Source organism: Salmo salar, chromosome 14, assembly GCF_965601325.2.
Source record: "Salmo salar chromosome 14, fSalSal1, whole genome shotgun sequence".
Lineage (NCBI taxonomy): Eukaryota > Metazoa > Chordata > Actinopteri > Salmoniformes > Salmonidae > Salmo > Salmo salar.
Window position 1 is genome coordinate 54,267,501 of NC_138304.1, and position 20,435 is coordinate 54,287,935.

Here is a 20,435-nt window from a genome sequence, read left to right on the forward strand (position 1 = left end):
TCCCAGCATGCAGCAGAGATAATCTCTGACCTTCTGAGGAGTGTTCAGCAGGGGGGGCCGGGCGGTCCTAACGGAGGGGGCAGGGGGAGAGGCAGGGGGGGTAACGTGGGGGGTAACTGGAACATGGGTCCTCCTGGAGGATTGCAGGAGTTCACCTTCACCGTCCCTACCATGAAGACTGGACTCATCATCGGCAAAGGTAGGTGAACTTAGACTGGGTTACGTCCAAAATGGCACTCTGTTCCCTATATACTGCACTTTTTTTGACTGGAAGTCCCTCAAACTGAAGTGATAATGCCCGAGAAGCCACTGTTTGGGAAAATATACTGTGCGTTCGGAAAGTATTCACACTGTTACATTACAGCCTTATTCTAAAATGGATTGAATTGTTTTTTTCCCCACCTCATCAATCTACACACAATATCCTATAATGACAAAGGAGGGGGAAATAAAACGTTTTTTGCAAATGTATTAAAAAATAAAAAGTGTCTAATTTACCTAGATATTCAGACCCTTTACTCAGTACTTTGAAGCACCTTTGGCAGCGATTACAGCCTTGAGTCTTCTTGGATATGACGCTACAAGCTTGGCACACCTGTATTTGAGGAGGATCTCTCTACTTTGCTTCATCTTTCCCTCAATCCTGACTAGTCTCCCGCTCCCTGCCGCTGAAAAACATCCCCACCGCATGATGTACCCTTCCTCAGAGCTGTGCCTCGACAAAATCCTGTCTCTGAGCTCTACGGACAATTCCTTCGACCTCATGGCTTGGTTTTTGCTCTGACATGCACTGTCAACTGTGGGACCTTTATATATACAGGTGTGTGCTTTTCCAAATCATGTCCAATCAATTGAGTTTACCACAGGTGGACTGCAATCAACTTGTAGAAACATCTGAGGGATGATCAATGGAAACAGGATGCACCTGAGCTCAATTTATAGTCTCATAGCAAAGGGTCTGAATACTTATGTAAATAAGCAAGATTTGTTATCTACGTTTGCAAAAATTTCTAAACCTGTTTTCGCTTTGTCATTATGGGGTGTTGTGTAGATTGAGGACACTTTGTTTTTATTTAATCAGTTTTAGAATAAGGCTTTAACGTAACAACGTGGAAAAAGTCAAGGTCTGAATACTTTCCGAATGCAATGTATTGGCGCAGGTGTTGGTCTCAGGCTGGCAAACCGTGCCAATATATCTTCCAAAACACTGGCTTCGAGGGCATTATCATTTTTTTATACAACCAGTTACCAACATATTCACTTTTCTAAATGTTCCATTGCCATACTGGCTGGCAACTTTCTTATCCCTTGCTCTCTAACTAGCCAACTACGGCTTACTTAGTCATGTGAAAAAGTACTGCCAGAATAACAAAGTAGCTGCGTTTGTTTTGAGCTGTTTTCTAGTGACATTTTATTTGGATTCATCCATAACAATGAGCTAATGATGTGCTGTTTTACCTGGCATAGAAAATGTCCTCATTAGGATACTGTTGTTCAGAGGAGCTAGCCAACAACACAGCTAACACACACTCACTTCAAACTGAAGCTGGAAACACTGCAAACTAGCTGCACTTTGTTTCATTTGACCTGTTTTCTATTGATGTTTCTATCCATAAAAATGATGCTGATTCATGATTTCGACTGACTGAGGAATGCTGCTTGTCTCATCCCGACTCACGAGACGGTCGTTACTATTGTTGTATCTGAGGGGTGATCGAGACTGGTTTTTACACCACAAGTTAACCTCTATGGGCTAGGTGGGACGTTAGCGTCCCACTCTATTCAACAGCCAGTGGAATCGCGTGGCGCGAAATACAAATACCTGAAATGCTATAACTTCAATTTCTCAAACATATGGCTATTTTACACCATTTGAAAGATGAGACTGTCGTTTATCCAACCACATTGTCCGATTTCAAAAAGGCTTTACAGCGAAAGCAAAATATTAGATTATGTCAGGAGAGTACCCAGCCCAAAATAATCATACAGCCATTTTCAAAGCAAGCATATATGTCACAAAAACCCAAACCACAGCTAAATGCAGCACTAACCTTTGATCTTCATCAGATGACACTCCTAGGACATTATGTTATACAATACATGCATGTTTTGTTCAATCAAGTTCATATTTATATCAAAAAACAGCTTTTTACATTAGCATGTGATGTTCAGAACTAGCAAACTTCCGGTGAATTTACTAAATTACTCATCATAAACGTTGACAAAATACATAATTATTTTAATTATAGATACAGAACTCCTTTATGCAATCGCTAGGTCAGATTTTAAAATAGCTTTTCGGCGAAAGCACATTTTGCAATATTCTGAGTACATAGCTCAGCCATCACGGCTAGCTAATTTGACATCCACCAAGTTTGGGGCAACCTAAACTCAGAATTACTATTACAAAAATTGGATTACCTTTGCTGTCCTTCGTAAGAATGCACTCCCAGGACTTCTACTTCAACAACGAATGTTGTTTTGGTTCCAAATAATCATAGTTATATCCAAATATCTCTGTTTTGTTTGTGCGTTCAGGTCACTATCCGAAGGGTGACGCGCGAGTGCTTTTCGTGACATTTTTTTTTTAAATGTTACTTTACCGTACTTAGAAGCATGTCAAACGCTGTTTAAAATCAATTTTATGCTATTTTTCTCTTAAAATTGCGCTAATATTCCAACCGGACAACGTTGTATTCATTCAAAGAGGGAAAGAAAAAAATGGCGACGTCTCGAACGTGCATCTCCAGTCTCTCTGTCACCAGGCAGTCCACTGACAAACTCTGCTCCTGTTATCTGCCCGGAGACAGGAGACGAGTTAATCCGGTTTCTGAAGGCTTTAACGAGCCAATGGAAGCCTTAAAGTGTCACGTAACAGCACAGATGCTGTAATTTCGATAGAGATGCAACAGAAGGACTACAAATTGTCAGACAGGCCATCTCCTGCTTGTAATTTTCTCAGGTTTTTGCCTGCCATATAAGTTCTGTTATACACAGACACCACTCAAACAGTTTTACAAACTTTAGTGTTTTCTATCCAAATCTACTAATAATATGCATATTCTCGTTTCTGGGCAAGAGTAGTAACCAGATTAAATCGGGTACTTTTTTTATCTGGCTGTGAAAATACTGCCCCTATCCCAGACAGGTTAACGGTTATCTGTAGGAGGAAGGTATATAGGAAGCTTGGAATGTGTTGAGTGCAGGGAAACGATGACATGTGGCAGGCATTGATAAGGGGAGAGAGCCATGGATTAGTGATGGAGGGGGGGGGGGTCCAGGTCAGGTTAGATCACTTTAAGGGAGAAATAAAAGTTTTATGGCCCGTATCACTTAGTGTCCTGCCTAGCAGTAAAGATAAAATGTTTGTACAGATGGGTAGGAGGAGACTCAGCCCAGGAGGAAGGGTTAAATGTTAGTGCTTGTGTGAATTTTTTTTTTGTCTAATGCAGCTGAATTGACCCTCTGGGAGAGAGAACTTGGTTACGGTTTCGTTTCAGTTGTTTGTTTTTTTACTCTTGAGAATTAGAACCCAACACTCTGGGGGCAGCTGGATTCAATGTTGCAAATATCGAAGAGACAGACAAGGTTTATACACAGTTGGAAACTACATGTTAGTCTAAAAGGAATGTCTAGCTTTTTTTTTACCAGGTAAGTTGACTGAGAACACATTCTCATTTACAGCAACGACCTGGGGAATAGTTACAGGGGAGAGGAGGGGGGATGAATGAGCCAATTGTAAGCTGGGGATGATTAGGTGGCCGTGATGGCATGAGGGCCAGATTAGGAATTTAGCCAGGACACTGGGGTTAACACCACTACTCTTATGATAAGTACCATGGGCTCTTTAATGACCTCAGAGAGCCAGGACACCAGTTTAATGTCCCATCTGAAAGACGGCACCCTACACAGGGCCGGGGGATATTTAGACCAGAGGAAAGAGTGCCTCCTACTGGCCCTCCAACACTACTTCCAGCAGCATCTGGTCTCCCATCCAGGGACCAACCAGGACCAACCCTGCTTAGCTTCAGAAGCAAACCAGCAGTGGGATGCAGGGTGGTATGCTGCTGGTAGATGCTTTTTATAGTGGACAAGAAGTTTATTAATTGCCTGGCTGGGCTGATGAGTGGATTGCACAGTCAGATGGAACAGAGTAAATAGGCATTTTAACATCAGATTTAGCCGGTGGTAATTTGTGGAATAGACACCGCCTGGAATGCGGTTTTAAACCAATCATGGGGCCACAGCTGCTAAATAGTTGCCTGCCTTCCCCCTAAAACATTATCGGCGGCCAAGAGGGGCTCTAAAATTTGCTGTCGGTGACCGCGCTGTTGGCCACAGCCCACTACAACTCTGTATTGTGATGCTTGGCCTGGTATCACATCGTTGGTAAAATGTTGGTTTTGTGACAACCTCATTGCAAGAAAATAAGCCTATTTTCAGACTTGACTCATTTCTCTCCCCCCTCCAGTTTGCACCCCTGGTACAGCCCCCACACACAGCTAAATGGCGTAGTGAAGACGCCTCATATCAGTGGTCAATGCCAAGTCATTAAACCTTGTCTAAGTTGTTAGGTTCTAATTACTGAGTAAAAACAAAACCAACTGACACCACGAAAAGCTTATTCAAGTTTTTATTCTTCCCGGAGGATCAATCCAGCTGCATTAGACAAACATTCGCACACAAGCACTGATATTTATCCCTTCCTCCTTGGCTCAGTCTCCTCCTACCCATCTGAACAAACATCGTTCTTTACTGCTAGGCAGGACACTAAGTGATACAGGCCTTAAACTTTTATTTCTCCCTTAACGTGATCTAACCTGGCCCCTTATCAACGCCTGACCTGGACCCCCTCCATCACTAATCCATGGCTCTCTCCCCTTATCAATGCCTGACCTGGACCCCTTCCATCACTAATCAATGGCTCTCTCCCCTTATCAACGCCTGCCACATGTCATCGCTTCCCTGCACTCAGCACATTCCCAAGCTTAATTGCACCCACTAATATACCTTCCTCCTATAACCATTAACTTCTGGTGTAGACCCTTTAAACTTCAGCGCTCCCTCGGTGACCATAAGTATATTTCATATTCTCAGAGACACTGAACTTCTAAAACACTGCCTCAAACTCTCCTCTGCTTATGAGAACCTTCAATTGATGTTTCACAGTAGTTTTTAACGCCCATATTTTCCTCTCTGAAAGTGTGACTATCGTGACAATTTATAGTTTAGTCTGATTTGTTAATCCTGGGACGCGGTGTCCCCTCGCAGCTCTCTCTCTCTATTAGAGGGTCTGTAGCCACAGCTGCCCCCAGAGGAAGGCAAAGGTTTTCTGTCCCGCCACCCAAAGAACCACTGGTGGGTTCATTACCTCATGGTTTTATCATATAAACATTTTTTTTGGCAACCAAGTATTAAAATATGGTAGCCGGAGTCTCGTCTGGTTCCATTTTTAGTAGCCCTGGGTCATGTTCATGAGGGATCAAGGGGAAAGATCCAAGCGCACACATTTTCTTTTGGAAATAGACCTTTTTTCTAGTTTTTTGTTTAGTCTGAACAGTCCTCCCTCCTTTGTCCCGCTCCAGGAGGAGAGACCATCAAGGGCATCAGCCAGCAGTCTGGGGCTCGTATTGAGCTCCAGAGAAACCCTCCACCCAACTCCGACCCCAACATTAAAATGTTCACGGTCCGAGGATCACACCAACAGATCGACTACGCACGGCAGCTGGTCGAGGAGAAGATCGGGGTGAGTCGTTTTTCACTGTTTATTTGTCTGTAGTAGAAATTATACTCTCTTAATCACTGTACAGTGGTGTAAAAGTTTAGTGGATCATTTTCTAAATTTAAGTAGAAATCAATGTTTTTATCTGAATTACTAACTGGTCAGTAAGCACTGTGAGTCTGCTCTCTATCTTACTTCACACATTTTCAACTTTCTACAGCCATTGCATTTATCATATCTTCTAATTCTGTAGCCAGGTACGCTGTTTGACATCCCTCCACTCCATGTCCCCCCCCCAGGGTCCAGTCAGTCCAATGGGTGGTCCCCAAGGTCCTCCAGGGCCACACGGAGGGCCGTCTCCCCACGGCCCACCCGGCCCTCCTGGGCACCCTGCTCAGATGGGTCCCTACAACCCCGGCCCCTACAACCAGGGACCCCCAGGACCACAGTAAGGAGACTTCTGAAGCTTTTCACTGATATTTAAATAGCCATAAAACGTGTAAACCACGTTAAAAAAAAAAAAAAAAAGACTTAATGGATATTTACAAGCAAAGTAGGCTGAAATAAGTGCATTAAAGTTGCACTGTGCAGAAATCACATTTCGTGACATTTCCTCGTTGCTGAAACTCTAGTAGTTTGCATAATTTCAGTTTGTCAAAATAAGCAAGTCTAGTGTAGAGAATCATTGTACCATCTTAAACCACAGTGAAATATGTTTTCCATAACCAAAAACAATGTATTTTCAGCTGTTTGACGCTGGTGTACAAATCCGAAAGTAAAAGACACAAAAACCAAAATTAAGAATGGGAAGTATAGAAATAGAACAAATCTAGCACTTCTTTGAATTCCTTTCAAGTAGAATCACAGATCTATATCTCAGATTTCTATGTGAATTTGGTCAGGTCCCCCCCCAAAAAATCACATTGCCACTTTTTAAAAATATATTTAGCTTTTATGAAATACAATTAAATGGGAGAACCTCAGATTTGATACAGAAGGCTTTCATTTTATCACATGTATTATAGTTTGTTGTTACCAGCCAGCGTTTTGATGGTTGTCTCCTCTCAGTGGTCCTCCCGCTCCCTACCAGCCTCAGGGTTGGGGTAACGGCTTCCCCCACTGGCAGCAAGGACAGCCGGATCCTGGTAAGTTAACACATCCAATGTGATAATCTATCGACAAATGGATACATTCACCTGGTTAAATAGATTGAACATTGTTACAAGACCCCCCTTTTTTTCTTTTTTGTTGTTGTTGAGACAGTCTGAGTTTATTGGCTCCGTTCTACAAGGCCCTAAGCTAAGACATGTTTATTCTGTGTAGGTATATTCAACAGGGAGATATATCTAATGTGTGTATTGATTGTAGGTAAAGCTGCAGCTGATGCCAACGCAGCTGCCTGGGCAGCGTATTACTCCCAGTACCAGCAGCAACCCCAGGCCCCCATGACACCCACAGGCGGTGCCCCTGGCACCACACAGGCCAACGGGCAAGGTAACCTAGCTTCTCCCCCCTACCCACCCCTTCTCTATCACAACCTCTGGTTCCCTGCTGGGATGTATTCACTAAGAACCAAACAGAAACAATTGGAATGAAACAGGCAGGAACATACCTCAATTTCTCCAAAATAAACATTTTTCTGTTGCCAAACCGTTAGTGTGCACTAATGAATACAACCCAGGTAACCTCTGCATGGTCTGTAGACACCTGGACTCAGACCGGGATTCATTCAAAGTGCGTTCTAACCCTGCTCCACTGAACTACAGACAAGCCACCTTTTTCCTAAAGAGAATTTCCCCAGACTTATTTTTGTTGTTGCAGAGAATGCATTTATGGTTAAAGGTTTTTAGATGTCTGCATAAGTGTCAATTACCTTTTTTGTCGCTCAAATGTACTACAGCTTGAATCCCGGCCTAACAGTCTTGCCTGTGTCGTGTAGTTAAGAGCTTAAACATGGCGCCTTCTTTTGAAACCTCAATGGAACAGAGTAGCTTTTATCTCTGGTGTCAGAGCAGAGCGCCCATAGCGGGGTGGAGGACGAACTATGGTCAGTCTCAGAATGCTTCTCAATACTATATTGTACCATTTTTAACAGGTGACCCCAAGGGACCTGGTCATACTGGGCAGGCCGATTACTCCAAGGCCTGGGAGGAATATTACAAGAAAATGGGTATAAACATAAATGTGTTTTGCCAAGCTTCAGTTCTGAGTCTTTTTTTCCGTTGTTAGAACTAATTGAGGATCAGTGGAAACAGCTATGGGGCTCTGAAATGGCAACAACAATAAATAAAATAAAAGCTTTTTTGGGGGCTATGATTGTGATGTCTTGATGTGTGGTTCACTGGCTGCTGTGACCATTTGTGTTTGCGGTAAACCGGTTGGTTGGTTTTCAAGCCCATGCTGTTTAGACTGGTTTTTGTATTGGTCTTCTTTTATCCAGCCACAGACATGCAATAAACAACACCCTTGTTTAAAAAAAGACTAGCTTATTTCCTCTGCACCTCCATACTGTTGTCTTGTCTAACAATTACCTGCTCATGTGCTACAACTACCGCTGTGAATAGATGGTGAAGGAACATAGTTTGTTGACTTTGCGTGGAAGGTTTTTCTGTTGAGACTAAAACCGTGTTTAATCATTTCCAGGGCAGCAAAGTCAGCAACCACAGGACTACACCAAGGCCTGGGAGGAGTACTACAAGAAACAAGGTAAAGACCTCCGCAACTCAAACTGTCCAAAGTTTAAACTTGTGCTTGTAGTGGGTTTTGTAAGGCACAGATGTTGTGGGCAGCTGTGTCCCTTCTCAGCTCTCTCTCTCTAGTAGAGGGTCTGTTGCCACAGCTGCCCCAGAGCAAAGCAGAGGGTTTCTGTCCCGCCACCCGAAGGACCAGTGGTGGGTTCGTTCCCCTTCTCACAGTCGTATCAATGAAGTTTCTAAAACCTTTCCTTGGTCCAGTTTGGTATCACTGACTTGACTAGTCTATTACCTGCTGGACAATCTCCAAATCAATGTTTATTTGTGTAGTACACCGATTTTGCAGGTGTCTTGAAAGGCTTGTTTCTAGCTCCAACAGAGCAATAATAATACCTAGAAATAAAAACCATTTATCCAGAAGAAACAGTCATTAAATATCAGGAGCCAGGTCGGCCCTGTACGCTCCGTGGTCCTTCAACTAACATTTTTCTTAATGTTTAAAAAGCCATTTATTTATTTATTTTTAACCGTTGAAACAGTATAAAAAAAATCCTCATGAATTCACAATGCAGATATTGTCCTGCTTATGACAGCTAGGGGGTGATGTAGTTCAATCTACTGCAGTCCTGGCTTCCGTTTTAGGTTCCCTGCTGTGTGCCTCTACTTCGTGTGGTCAGTACAAGTGTCTTCATGTCCCACTTCTCATCAGTGTGATGGCTGGTAGCAGTGCTGTATGACGGCGTGTTCATAGACATCCAACCTGTTAACACCACGCGTGGTGTTGGAAATGTCACTCTTTGTACTTGCAGAGCAATCATTTCTCCATCCAGACGTCACGGTTTTTCAACGTGGGGTCTTTTTTTTTTTTTTTTTTTTTTGTGGTTCTAGATATGCCTTTTAGGGTATTGAAGCAGACATCTTCTGCCTTTTTGACAATGGCTGCATATCAACTGCAATAATTTCTGTGATCGGCGCTGTGATTTTATTAGTGTGAAGAGCCTGTCTGTCGACCTGCGCTGCTGCCCACTCCCGTTTAGATTGTTAAGCATTGCATCTGTACTGGTCCTGGAGATGAAGTCCTCCTTGTAAACTTCGCATTTCACCGTCTGTGTTTCCCCTATATTAATTTAGCAGTATAAACTTATTTTTGATTTGAATAAGATCTCAAAGATGAAGTAACTATTACCAAAATATAAACTAGTCAGGGAGGTTGTGAAATTGCACACGTGACGTGGTGCACCGTTGATTTTTGTTATCATGTTTAGTCACTCAGATAGCATAAGAACACGGTACAAGTTCCATGAAAAATGTGTAGATTTGAAGGAAATAAGCTTTGAAACTTACATTTTCTCTCGGGCCCCATGACAGAATTGAAGGAAATTTGGTTTAAAACGGCAAAATATCTCTGTGGCCAAAAGGGTCTCCAGATTCTTTTTATTTTTCAAAGATAACGATCACAATATAGTTTAAATGTTCACACCCCTTGTCTCCAACTCACTGTTATCCATCCCACTTGTCTGGTGGGGTTCCATACCGTTGTCGTCATTATTTTAGTTTATTCACTAGACTGGCGTTAATGCCAAGCCTTGTTCGTCTGAGTCAATGTGGTCTCGTCCATGTTTCTAACCGTGTCCCTCCCTTCCCCAGGTCAAGCGGCCCCTCAGGCGGCAGCAGCACCAGGTGGTCAGCCAGCCGGTCAGCCAGCCGGTCAGCCGGACTATAGTGCTGCCTGGGCAGAGTACTACCGTCAACAGGCTGCTTACTACGGACAGGGCAGCCCACAGGCCATGGGGGCACAGCCACAAGCACCTCAGGTACACCCCCAGTAAGACTTGTACCGTCCTACCCTGGTTCCCGCTGTCTCCTCGTACCACCCTTGTTCGACTTCTCCACTATCTATTTCTGTTTCCTGTATCGTCGGTCTTTTTTTTCTCTTTTTTTTTACGCTGTGACTAGCTCTCATTTCAACTCCCTTGCTGTGTTTTTATAAAGCCCTTTGTAATGTAGCTCATCTGTGTCGCTAACGCCGTTCCTTCCTCGAGGCGTTCTAGGGGGATCAGATGAGTCGGCCGCGAGAAGAAACTAACACTAGTTTCTCTTCCTGCTTTTTTAAACAGGGTTAATATGATGTATGGAGAAGCTGCGTCCATGTGTTCTGCTGTTAACATGGCCTGTGTTTTTTATGTATTTCTTCTGCACAGGGCCAGTAATGTGAAGTGGACATAAAGTAAATGCGACATTGTGGAAACAAAACAAAACCCTTTGTTAAATGTGTTGGATGGTGCAGATGCCTTGAAGATCTTAATTTCCCCTTTGGTTGGTTTTGTTTTCAAGTGTTTCACAATAATGTGATGGCAGCAGTCTACCTAGAGACACAAACCTTTCATCCTTTGCTATCTTTTTGGTTTTTCGACTCTTTTTTTTTTTCCTTGTAAAATGAACGTTTTTTTTTTTTTTTTTGTGAGGTAATTATATGTTAATTCCAGCCCCATGTATCTTCATACTATGTGGTTCAAGAGCTCCTGTTATTCAGCTAGTTTACCATGGCTAATCATCTCCCGTTTTTTAAATAATATGCCTGTTGTGTTTTGCAATAAAACAAAGTGAAACCTCCTATGTTGGTAAGTTGGGTTGGTAATAGCTATTACAATATGAACTCGACTTCAAATCGTGTACTTTTTTTTTTTTTTTTTCAATGTTCAGTTTCTCTCCAACTCTACACAGCTCCTGGTAACTTAGTACAATGTTTTTAGATGTGTGTCCGTTGCTTTGCCTTTTTGACTTGGGGTGGGGGGGGTCCAGTTTCGGTGTTCTCCAAGGTTCTGTTTTAGGACCACTATTGAATAGAATAATTTACCTGTCTTTACTCTTGGGTTATATTAGTCTTTTTTGTTTTTTTCCCCCTTCCTCTCCGCCTGTATTGTAGGACTAGACAGATGTTTCTAATACCATAATGTAGTATTAGTGGCATAATGTTATGATACGTCTGGACTCATGCATTACCTGCAGTGTTCGGTTGTTGTGGCATCTCTGTCAAACAACTGATCGAATCTTGTCTGTTGTACTGCCTGAGAATCAAATGGTACCCTATTTCCTGTTTAGTGCACAAGGCTCCCTTAAGCTTTTGTCAAAAGTATTGCACTATATAGGGAATAGGGTGCCGCCATTGGAGACATCCTGAAGCAGACTTTGTTGAGGTAACTTTAGTGTGCTGCATTATTTTTATAATAAGAGTAACTTCCTCCTTCACAGCCAAGCTTAGACAAGCGGTAAGCAAAGCAAGTATATGATTTTTTATTTTTTTATTTATCCAAAATGTTCCTCAGAAAATGTGACTCTCACTGCAGAAATGTTGCTTTAGTTTATTATTCGTATTTTTTTTGCTGCTCCCTCTGTCTCTTCCAGGACAGGTAAACTGACGTGTTCTGTTCTGCTGTATTGCATTGCATTCAAACGTTTGTTTTCCCCCCCTAAAATGTATACATTTTCTGGCCTTTTTGATACTATAAAAAAACGTGAAATGCATAAGTCGTATTTTTATTTTTGCTCTGCCCATGCATTGTTCTGTTAGTTTACCCAACGGAAGAACGTAGGTTGTCTGTAGGGCCGAGGGGGTGGTCTGAGCTGGTCTGAGCGGTACCATCAGCCAACAGGGTTAACCTCTGACCTCCTACTCTGTAAGTACAATACTGTGACTATATATAACAAACCCAGTTATTTTCCTGGCTGTCAATGTATTTCTTTGACTGATTATTACAAAACTATTGTTTCTGTCAAATTGCATATTTTTTCCTTAAAAAAAATTAATAATTTACTGGGTAAGTATCAAAAGTTATGATAAAGTACAGTATCTTGGAATTGTCATTTAGAAATTTATAAACGTTTTTTTTTTTTTTACCATTTCGACATAGATTACATTGAATATTGCATTGTAGTTCTATCTAGGCTCTGTTGTTTTTTAGGTAGGAAAGTGTTCTGTCGTAATACCAGTCGGACTGTTCTGTTAGAACTCTGAACTGAAGGATCTGTTCCTAGCAAAGCAGAATGCTTTGCGCAGCGGTTCATTTAGGAATGTTAGAAATCGTTAAGTGCTTGATTTGTTTTTTTTTTAGATAACAATCGTTTTTTTTTGAAGTGCCATTGCTTAGCCAGAATAGAGATGTAATTATGAATTTATTTCATCAATATTTGAAAAAGAAATGCCATTTTGATTAGTCTCAAGAATTTAGTTACTATTAGAGATGCATCATTTTTTCACTGCAGTAATGGTGTGATTCAGTCTGAAATGTTCTAGTTACCCCCCCCCCCCCCCCATAGTAGCATTTTGAAGTTGTTTCTATGCTGTTTATTGATGTCTCCTATCAGCATGTTGTTGGGTTGTCATTCAGTAGAATGTTCTACAAGTGCTTCTGATTTTTTTCTAAGCGATGAAGTTATTCCATTGACGTGACATTCTATTGAGTACTGTTGTTGTTCTGAAACAAAACCTTAAGGCTGTTTTTGAACTGAAATGATTGGCAAACGATATCATATGTGTGAGATCTTTGCAGTATCACTGTCATCCCAGACCTTGACCCCTTAGGTTCTGCTGCGGTCACACAGGTAAGCGACCCTAAGGAAAACAGCTGTGTTCTGACCTATCATATACAGGATGTGTATATATATTTACACCCAGATGGGTATCCATTTATACTCACCTGAATTTGCCTGATTATATATTTCTGCTTACCTGTGCTGTGTAGTAACACTAGCTGTGCTCCTGATATGAGCCATGTCCAGGTAGGCTTCGTAGTGTTATCAACAGTTGTTTGTTCATATAGAGTATATTGATGATAGTGCTGTGATTTTGGTGATGAATGACTTGCATGGTACAACTTCAGTTATATGGTTTGTTTTAGGAGCAGCAACGTTTATCCTCTTAGGCCAATTGCAATGTGGTTTGATGGCTTTTCCCACTTGACTTATCGTAGTACAATTATTGCAAAAAAAGCGTTCTTTCTACATGCTGTTTTAAGTTCTCATTTTCTGAGGTCATTTTGTTGTTATTGATATTCACTATCATGAGGCATATTATAACGCATAACTTGGTAAGTCTCTGCAGTGTGATCTGTGATGCATACAGCTCGAGCCCTGTACTTCCACATTACTATAACATAAACTGCAAACAGTCAACAGTCAACTCGGTCTGTCATAAAGCCAGCCCTATGTGCATATATATCTATATACGTATGTATTAATAGGTCTACAAACGTTTATGAAAGTACACCTGCATATGATGCTCATGCTGTTCAACTGACTCATTGGTGTTGACTGAAAGCTGTGAACTTGAATATACATTCTATATTGCCGCTGCCACAATGCTGCAGTGCTGTAATGGTGTTCTCATAAAAACCCTGCTGCCTGCCTCCCTCCACCTCTCACTCAGATGCTGTTGGAAGCCAGAGAAGGTTCTAGAAGCCAGCGTAGGTTCTAGATTCAGGAACAGGAACCTGTGAGTTTGTCCCTCACGTAAAGGAGACTACTCTGAGGCATCCTTTGAGGCTGATGATCAAGGTGTAGGTGACCATTCGAGAGCGCGCTCCAGATAAGGTAAACAACCAAACAAACAAAAGCAAAGCAATGAAATACAGAATTGTGTGATTTGCTCAAGTTAACATACTGTTTGCTAGTTAGGGCTGTATTTTTAGTCCAGGTTTCCCTCGTCTCGTTATATAAAAAGTTAAGGTTAACATGTCGTAGAATTACTGCAAGTTGTCTAACTGAACTGATGTCTAGTGTTTCTCCACATGTTTTCATGATGATTCTATTGATTGCCTTCCTTTGTCCACTCACCCGCTGGTTGTGTCCCAAATAGAACCCTATTCCATATAGTGCCCTGTAGGCTCTGGTCAAAAAGTAGTGTACTAGAAAGGCCATAGGGTTCCATTTGGGATGCTACAACTGTCATAACTAGGCCTTGTTGCATAGTTGAATCACCAATGCTTGACATCAGGATTCTAAAGTGCCCCCATTTTTGGTTGCATATGCTCCTAGATATTTTGTTGTGGACCTGACGGGTTTTATTTTGGGTGTACCGGTGTGACCAGGGAAATAATTACCCAAATAATAGTTGTTTTATTTAACTTAGCAAGACAGTTAAGAACAAATTCTTATTTACAATGTCAGCCTAACCCGGATGATGCTGGGCCAATTGTGCGCCGCCCTATGGGACTCCCAGGTTGTGATACAACCTGGAATCGAACCAGGGTCTGTAAGTGACGTCTCTAGCGCTGAGATGCAGTGCCTTTGTTCGCTGCACCCCTCGGGAGCCCTAAATTGGCCAGTTGGTGGGGATTCACTGGTCAGTTGTTTCAGAGTGCCCTGGAGGAGAAAGCGAGCGCAGATTCATTCAATCTAAAGCCTACGTGTAAAGAATACATCAGTGATTTCTATTTCTTACAAATTTCTGAAGACCTAACGGCATGGCTGTCGGCTGCTTTGTGTAGCCAGGAAGTGATGCCCAAATAGTAATTTCTAAAAGCTTTCCCCAATAACTTTCCAAATTAAATGTTAACTGCAGCGTAGGCTTAACCGGCATCGTGATATAATGTCAAGGTCTTTTTGTTTTGCGAACTCTGCTATTGTATACAGTACAGAAACGCCGCCAGCCAAAACCCCTTTTTGAAGGTGCGCAATTGAAATTAAAGGTAAACTATATATATATATAGTTTACCTTTATATATGTATTTTCTTCCCCAGACCTCTTAAGTGGGCTCCTGATCTACTGTAAGCATTGCTGTGGACTTAGAAAATTCTATTTATTTTTGTGATTGAGTGAACCTTATAAAATCAAAAGGGGGGAGGAAATCCCTCACCTGGAATAACTAAACCAAGAGTTAAAGATTTTGGTGTTACGGCAAATTTTATTGGCTGGTAAAATAAAAAAATATATAGCTGTCAGTGGCTGGTAGATTTTTATTTTTCTGTGGACAACTTTTTTTTTTTTTTAAGGCCCTGTTCATAAACCAGATCGTGGGTCGTTCCAAAGCTGCTCTCTGGCAATTTTATTTTATTTTTTTTTACATTTTTGTTCAGTCATGTTACCTCAACCTAGCTAGCTAACAACCTGGTTACTTTACCAGTATATCAAACATCGGAGGGCACAGAGGGAGAGGAAGGGATAGTTTCTTCAGGAGATCAATGATCATCGAACGAATGAGTGACTTGCATGTCTCATCACGAACTTGATGCTCTTAAAGAGACGGTGTAGAATTTTCAATAATCTCATTAGGTAGAAACCTAGTATTCCATAAATGACTAATTTCAATGGAAGGTTTTTCAATCAACATTTTTTTTTTTTTAAATCTTTCTCCAGGGTTTAATATTAGTTTCTAGAGCTCAACATGTGCTTCAAAAGTAGCTAGAATTTAATTTAAGTCCCTTTTTTTTTTTATGCTACCTCAAACAAAATATAAAATATTCTGGTGCTCCTAGATACATTTTGTTGCACCTAGCCTAACTTTAAGTTAGGCGCACCAGTGCTCCCACTGTTAATTTAGACCCCTGCTGGAGATGGTTCGATGAGAAGTAACCAGGAACTGCTTCTATTGTGTTTTTCAACCATTATGGCAGGAAATTGTAGTTGGTTACTTTCTAGTTTCCACATTCATTAGAACCCAAATGTCCCCTTTTTCTTTACTTTTTTCTTAGAACCCACATACCTCTCTCTGCTAGTGATTTGCTATTTTTTGCATTCTTTCATTAATTAGTGTAATCTGTGTGTTAGATGCTCTTTCATCTCTGAGCAAAGTGTTTCAAAGCGTTTGGGGGGGGGGGGGGGGTGTAGAAGACTAAATCAGAAGGGACAAATATGGAGCATGCCTTTTAGAGGTAAACAAATTTAAACATGTTTCTTGTGATGCCTTAATATTATCAAATGTATTTTGTTTTTGTTTTGTTTCCTGTCTTTTATGAAATTACTGTATCTTTGTTGCCCTGTCCAGTAATAAAGTTGTAACATTTAGCCATCGTGTCTGTTCCTTGTTTGAAGTTACTCATGCTTCACATTTATAGTCCTGGTATAAAATTGTTTAAAAAAAAAAAAAAAAAGGCCCAATCATCTTTGTCAACTTCCTTAGCTATGAGGTGGTGTCCCGGACACACAAAGCAAGCTCAATGGAAAATCTCCAATTTGAAAATGCTTCCGTCCAGCATTTTGTCTGGGAACAATTCCCAAATGAACACGCCTGTGTGCATTTTACCACTTTGACAATTGTTTACGCTGCATGAAGCTCTCTGTAGAGGGTGGACCTGCTTTTCCCCCTCACACACGGGGGGATTCATTTACTATAACACACTGAACAGGAAGTTGATTTTTCTCAAATGTTGTGCACACATTGGTTTACATTCTTGTTAGTGAGCATTTCTCCTTTGCCAAGATGATCCATCCACCAGACAGCTTCTTGATATGCCACACCTGATTTAAACAGCATGATCATTACACAGCTGCACCTTGTGCTGGGGACAAAAGGTTATTCTAAAATGTGCAGTTTTGCCAGACAACACAATGCCACAGATGTCTCAAGTTGAGGGAGCGTGCACTTGCCATGCTGACTGCAGGAATGTCCACCAGAGTTGTTGCCATTGAATTTAATGTTAATTTCTCTACCATAAGGCTTTTTGTTGAATGTTGCTTTTTATGTTTTTCTCCTGTTGAGCACTGGAGTAAATATGTTTTATGTCGCACTGCTTTTTATCTTGGCCAGGTCGCAGTTGTAAATGAGAACTTGTTCTCAACTGGCCTACCTGGTTAAATAAAATAGAAATTGCCGCGTCACCGATTTGGACCTGACACGCTGACCACACTCCTCACTTTGGGAAATAAATGTACACATGTTATTCAGTCACTGCACCAACACTGCTCGTGTGAGTCAGAGGGTCTGTATCCAGCCGCTAAAATACAACTTGGTTCTATTGGTGACGCTGGATCAGTGGTGGAAAAAGGACCCAGTTGTCATACTTCAGTAAAGATACCTTAATAGAAAATGACTCAAGTGAAAGTCACCCAGGAAATTACTACTCGAGTAAAAGTCTTAAAGGATTTGATTCGAAATATACTTAAGTATCAAAAGTAAGTAAATCACTTGAAATATATTAAGAAAAGCAGACCGCACCATTTTAAAAAAAAATTACGGATAGCCAAGGGCACACTCAGACAATTTCTAAAAGAACCAAGTACCTCTGTAGTTAGTTTCCCACATTTTGTCCTGATAGCATTGCCTGACTACTCAGCTACTTTGTATTAGACGTTAATGCACGTCCACCCTGGAGTAGCCTGCTCTTTCCATCACCATTATAAACTCACAACCGGGGCAAAGCGCTTCCTATCACACTCAACCAGTCATTGATTTTGTTGCTGCGACTTTTGTGCCTGAGTACCCAGCTCACATCTGAACTATTTGAGTCGCTAGTGTTCTCCCCCCCCCCCCCCCCTCTCTTACTACAGACAATGAGACCCTGAATTTACCTGAGGACACCTTGGCCTTTAATGGTACAGATCACATTACTGGAGTCACAGGGTTCGTTTGAGGTGCTTAAAAGTACTGGAATTTGGCACTATAAACTGGACATTTATCAAATATCAGAGAAATATATTGATCTTGCGAATTCATTTCCAGGCAGACTACAGTGTTTTATTTCCTCACGTCTTTCCTACTCTGGCTGCCAGGCGAGATCACTTATTCCATCCACCCAGACTAACACTCAGCCAGGCAGAACTGACTGATTAGGCGTCGCCAAGCGTTACATTTATTTATTTATTATGGGTACAATTCTGGCCAAATGTAGATTCAAGCCTGCCTGGCAGGATATTGATATTTATAAATGTTTTTTGCCAGACCCAACCAGGGATGTGGGGGAGAGTAAACGCCGTATATGCACCTTTTATATTTGTGAAATAGCGTTTATTCACCATTTTTATTTTGTTAATGATCGTTTAGCTACATTCACAACTCTGTCCGCTCACGACATAGCAGGCCGAGAGGTGAAACAAACGATCTCAGCAGTTGACTAGAATTAAGCTAGTTCTAATCAAAAGGTGGGCTACTGTACGTACATTCTCATAAAATACCTTTTCTTTAAAGAGATTAACGTTAGTGAGACAGACAGACAGTGGTGAGTCAAGCTGCAATGAAGGTAAACCGAGGAAGCATTGAGGCAAGCAGGGAGAGAGGTTAGTAGTAATTTGGTTCCTAAACTTGGGGTACCCTAAAATAAAGAAGGTCCCCTGAGGAGAATCATTAATCTTATCAAACACTAACTTGTTTCTCTTCAAATGGGTATAGAATACAACATTTTAGAGTCAACTAAAGGCCTTTTTACACTTATAATCCACTTGGTCTTTGTTTTGGGACAGCCTGTGGGAACTGAAACGTTGTGGAAATTTTAAGACAATGTAATATGTACACTGAATAAAACCATAAACGCAACATGCAACAACTTCAAAGATTATACTGAGTTACAGTATACAGTAAGTCAACATCAGTCCTGACGTAACAATCATGTACGTAGTAAATAAATAGTGAAACACGTATTATCAATAAGAAACGTATTATTGAGTAGAACTTGTAAGGTAGTGATGAACAGTAAGTTAGTTGGGGGGGTTTTCATGAGGTTGGGGTAATATACTGCCACCTGGTGGCGTCTAGAAACAATTGCATAACAGTAACTATTACAAATTGATGGTCCTTGAAAATGAATATTAATGCATGAAAAAGTACTTAAGTCCTTGAATTAGACTTGCCAATATCTGTACGAACCCTGACAATACCGTTTCTCCATTTATTTTGGTTTAAATGACTCAAGCATTGTTCAGCTTTGTTTTAAATCTATTTGCTATTTCCCCATTTTATTTGTTTTTGCTTTAATATTATAATACTTTCCATGGTTCTTTTGTGGCTTCATTGTGGCTGGGTGGGGGAACATTCCTCAAGGACTAACATTTTATTTTTGTACTTGTCCAGTTGGGACTTTTAGCCATTTGTTAAACAAGATTGTGGAACACCCTTCTTTCTGTGTTTGGAAGGTCTACATGTCTTGTAACCACTCGTTCTTACAAATAGATACAAATGCAACTACTGACATTTACTTGTCTGTATTTGTATTTATTAAGTATCCCGTTACTCTTCCTGGGGCCTATTAACATTCTTCAACCTAGTCTTTGATATACAGTGTACAAAACATTAGGAACACCTTCCTAACATTGAGTTGCACCCCCCTTTTTGCCCTCAGAACAGCCTCAATTCATCAGGACATGGACTTTACAAGTTGTCAAAAGTGTTCCACAGGAATGCTGGCCCAGGTTGACTTCAATGTTTCCCACAGTTGTTAACTTGGCTCGATGTCCTTTGTGTGGTGGACCATTCTTGAAACACACAGGAAACGGTTGAGTGTGGAAAAACCCATCGGAGTTGCATTTCTTGATATACTCAAACTGGTGCGCCTGGCACCTACTACCATACCCCGTTTTAAAGGCACCGTACAACTTTTTGGCTTGCCAATTTACCCTCTGAATGGCACACATACACAATCCATGTCTCAAGGTTTATAAATACTTAAATTATATATATTTTTTATACCACTTATTCTCACCAATTTCGTGATATCTAATTAGTAGTTAGTCTTGTCCCATCGCTGCAACTCCCGTACGGACTCGGCAGAGGTGAATGTCGAGAGCCGTGCGTCCTCCGAAACACAACCCAACCAAGCTGCACTGCTTCTTGACACAATACCCGCTTAACCCAGAAGCCAGCCGCACCAATGTTGGAGGAAACACCGTACACCTGGCGACCGTGCCAGCGTGCACTGCGCCCGGCCCGCCACAGGAGTTGCTAGAGCGCGATTGGACAAGAACATCCCTGCCGGCCAAACCCGCTGGGATGTCTGATATACATAAATAAAACATTTATTCACCCTGGACATGATACTTTTTAATTTAAAAAAAACTTTTGAATCATAACCTCTGTGTTGTCTTTGATTTAAGT

General features: G+C 41.3%; 1 protein-coding gene across 4 annotated transcripts in view; it reads left to right on the forward strand.

The window, feature by feature from the left end:
• Positions 1-16,417, forward strand: part of fubp1 (far upstream element (FUSE) binding protein 1) — a 35,260-nt gene extending 18,843 nt beyond the window's left edge. For 2 of the 4 annotated variants that reach the window (XM_014141337.3, XM_014141338.3), the window contains 9 exons: positions 1-199; positions 5,586-5,746; positions 6,022-6,170; positions 6,791-6,867; positions 7,091-7,216; positions 7,818-7,892; positions 8,366-8,428; positions 10,063-10,229; positions 10,617-16,417. The exon at positions 1-199 is cut by the window's left edge and continues 53 nt beyond it. In XM_014141337.3, the coding sequence (XP_013996812.1) occupies positions 1-199; positions 5,586-5,746; positions 6,022-6,170; positions 6,791-6,867; positions 7,091-7,216; positions 7,818-7,892; positions 8,366-8,428; positions 10,063-10,229; positions 10,617-10,625 (1,026 nt within the window). In that variant the 3' untranslated portion in view covers positions 10,626-16,417. The remainder of the gene's footprint in view (positions 200-5,585; positions 5,747-6,021; positions 6,171-6,790; positions 6,868-7,090; positions 7,217-7,817; positions 7,893-8,365; positions 8,429-10,062; positions 10,230-10,616) is intronic. The other 2 variants (XM_014141339.3, XM_014141340.3) reach the window with 1 other exon arrangement.
• The last annotated feature ends 4,018 nt before the right edge of the window (positions 16,418-20,435 follow it).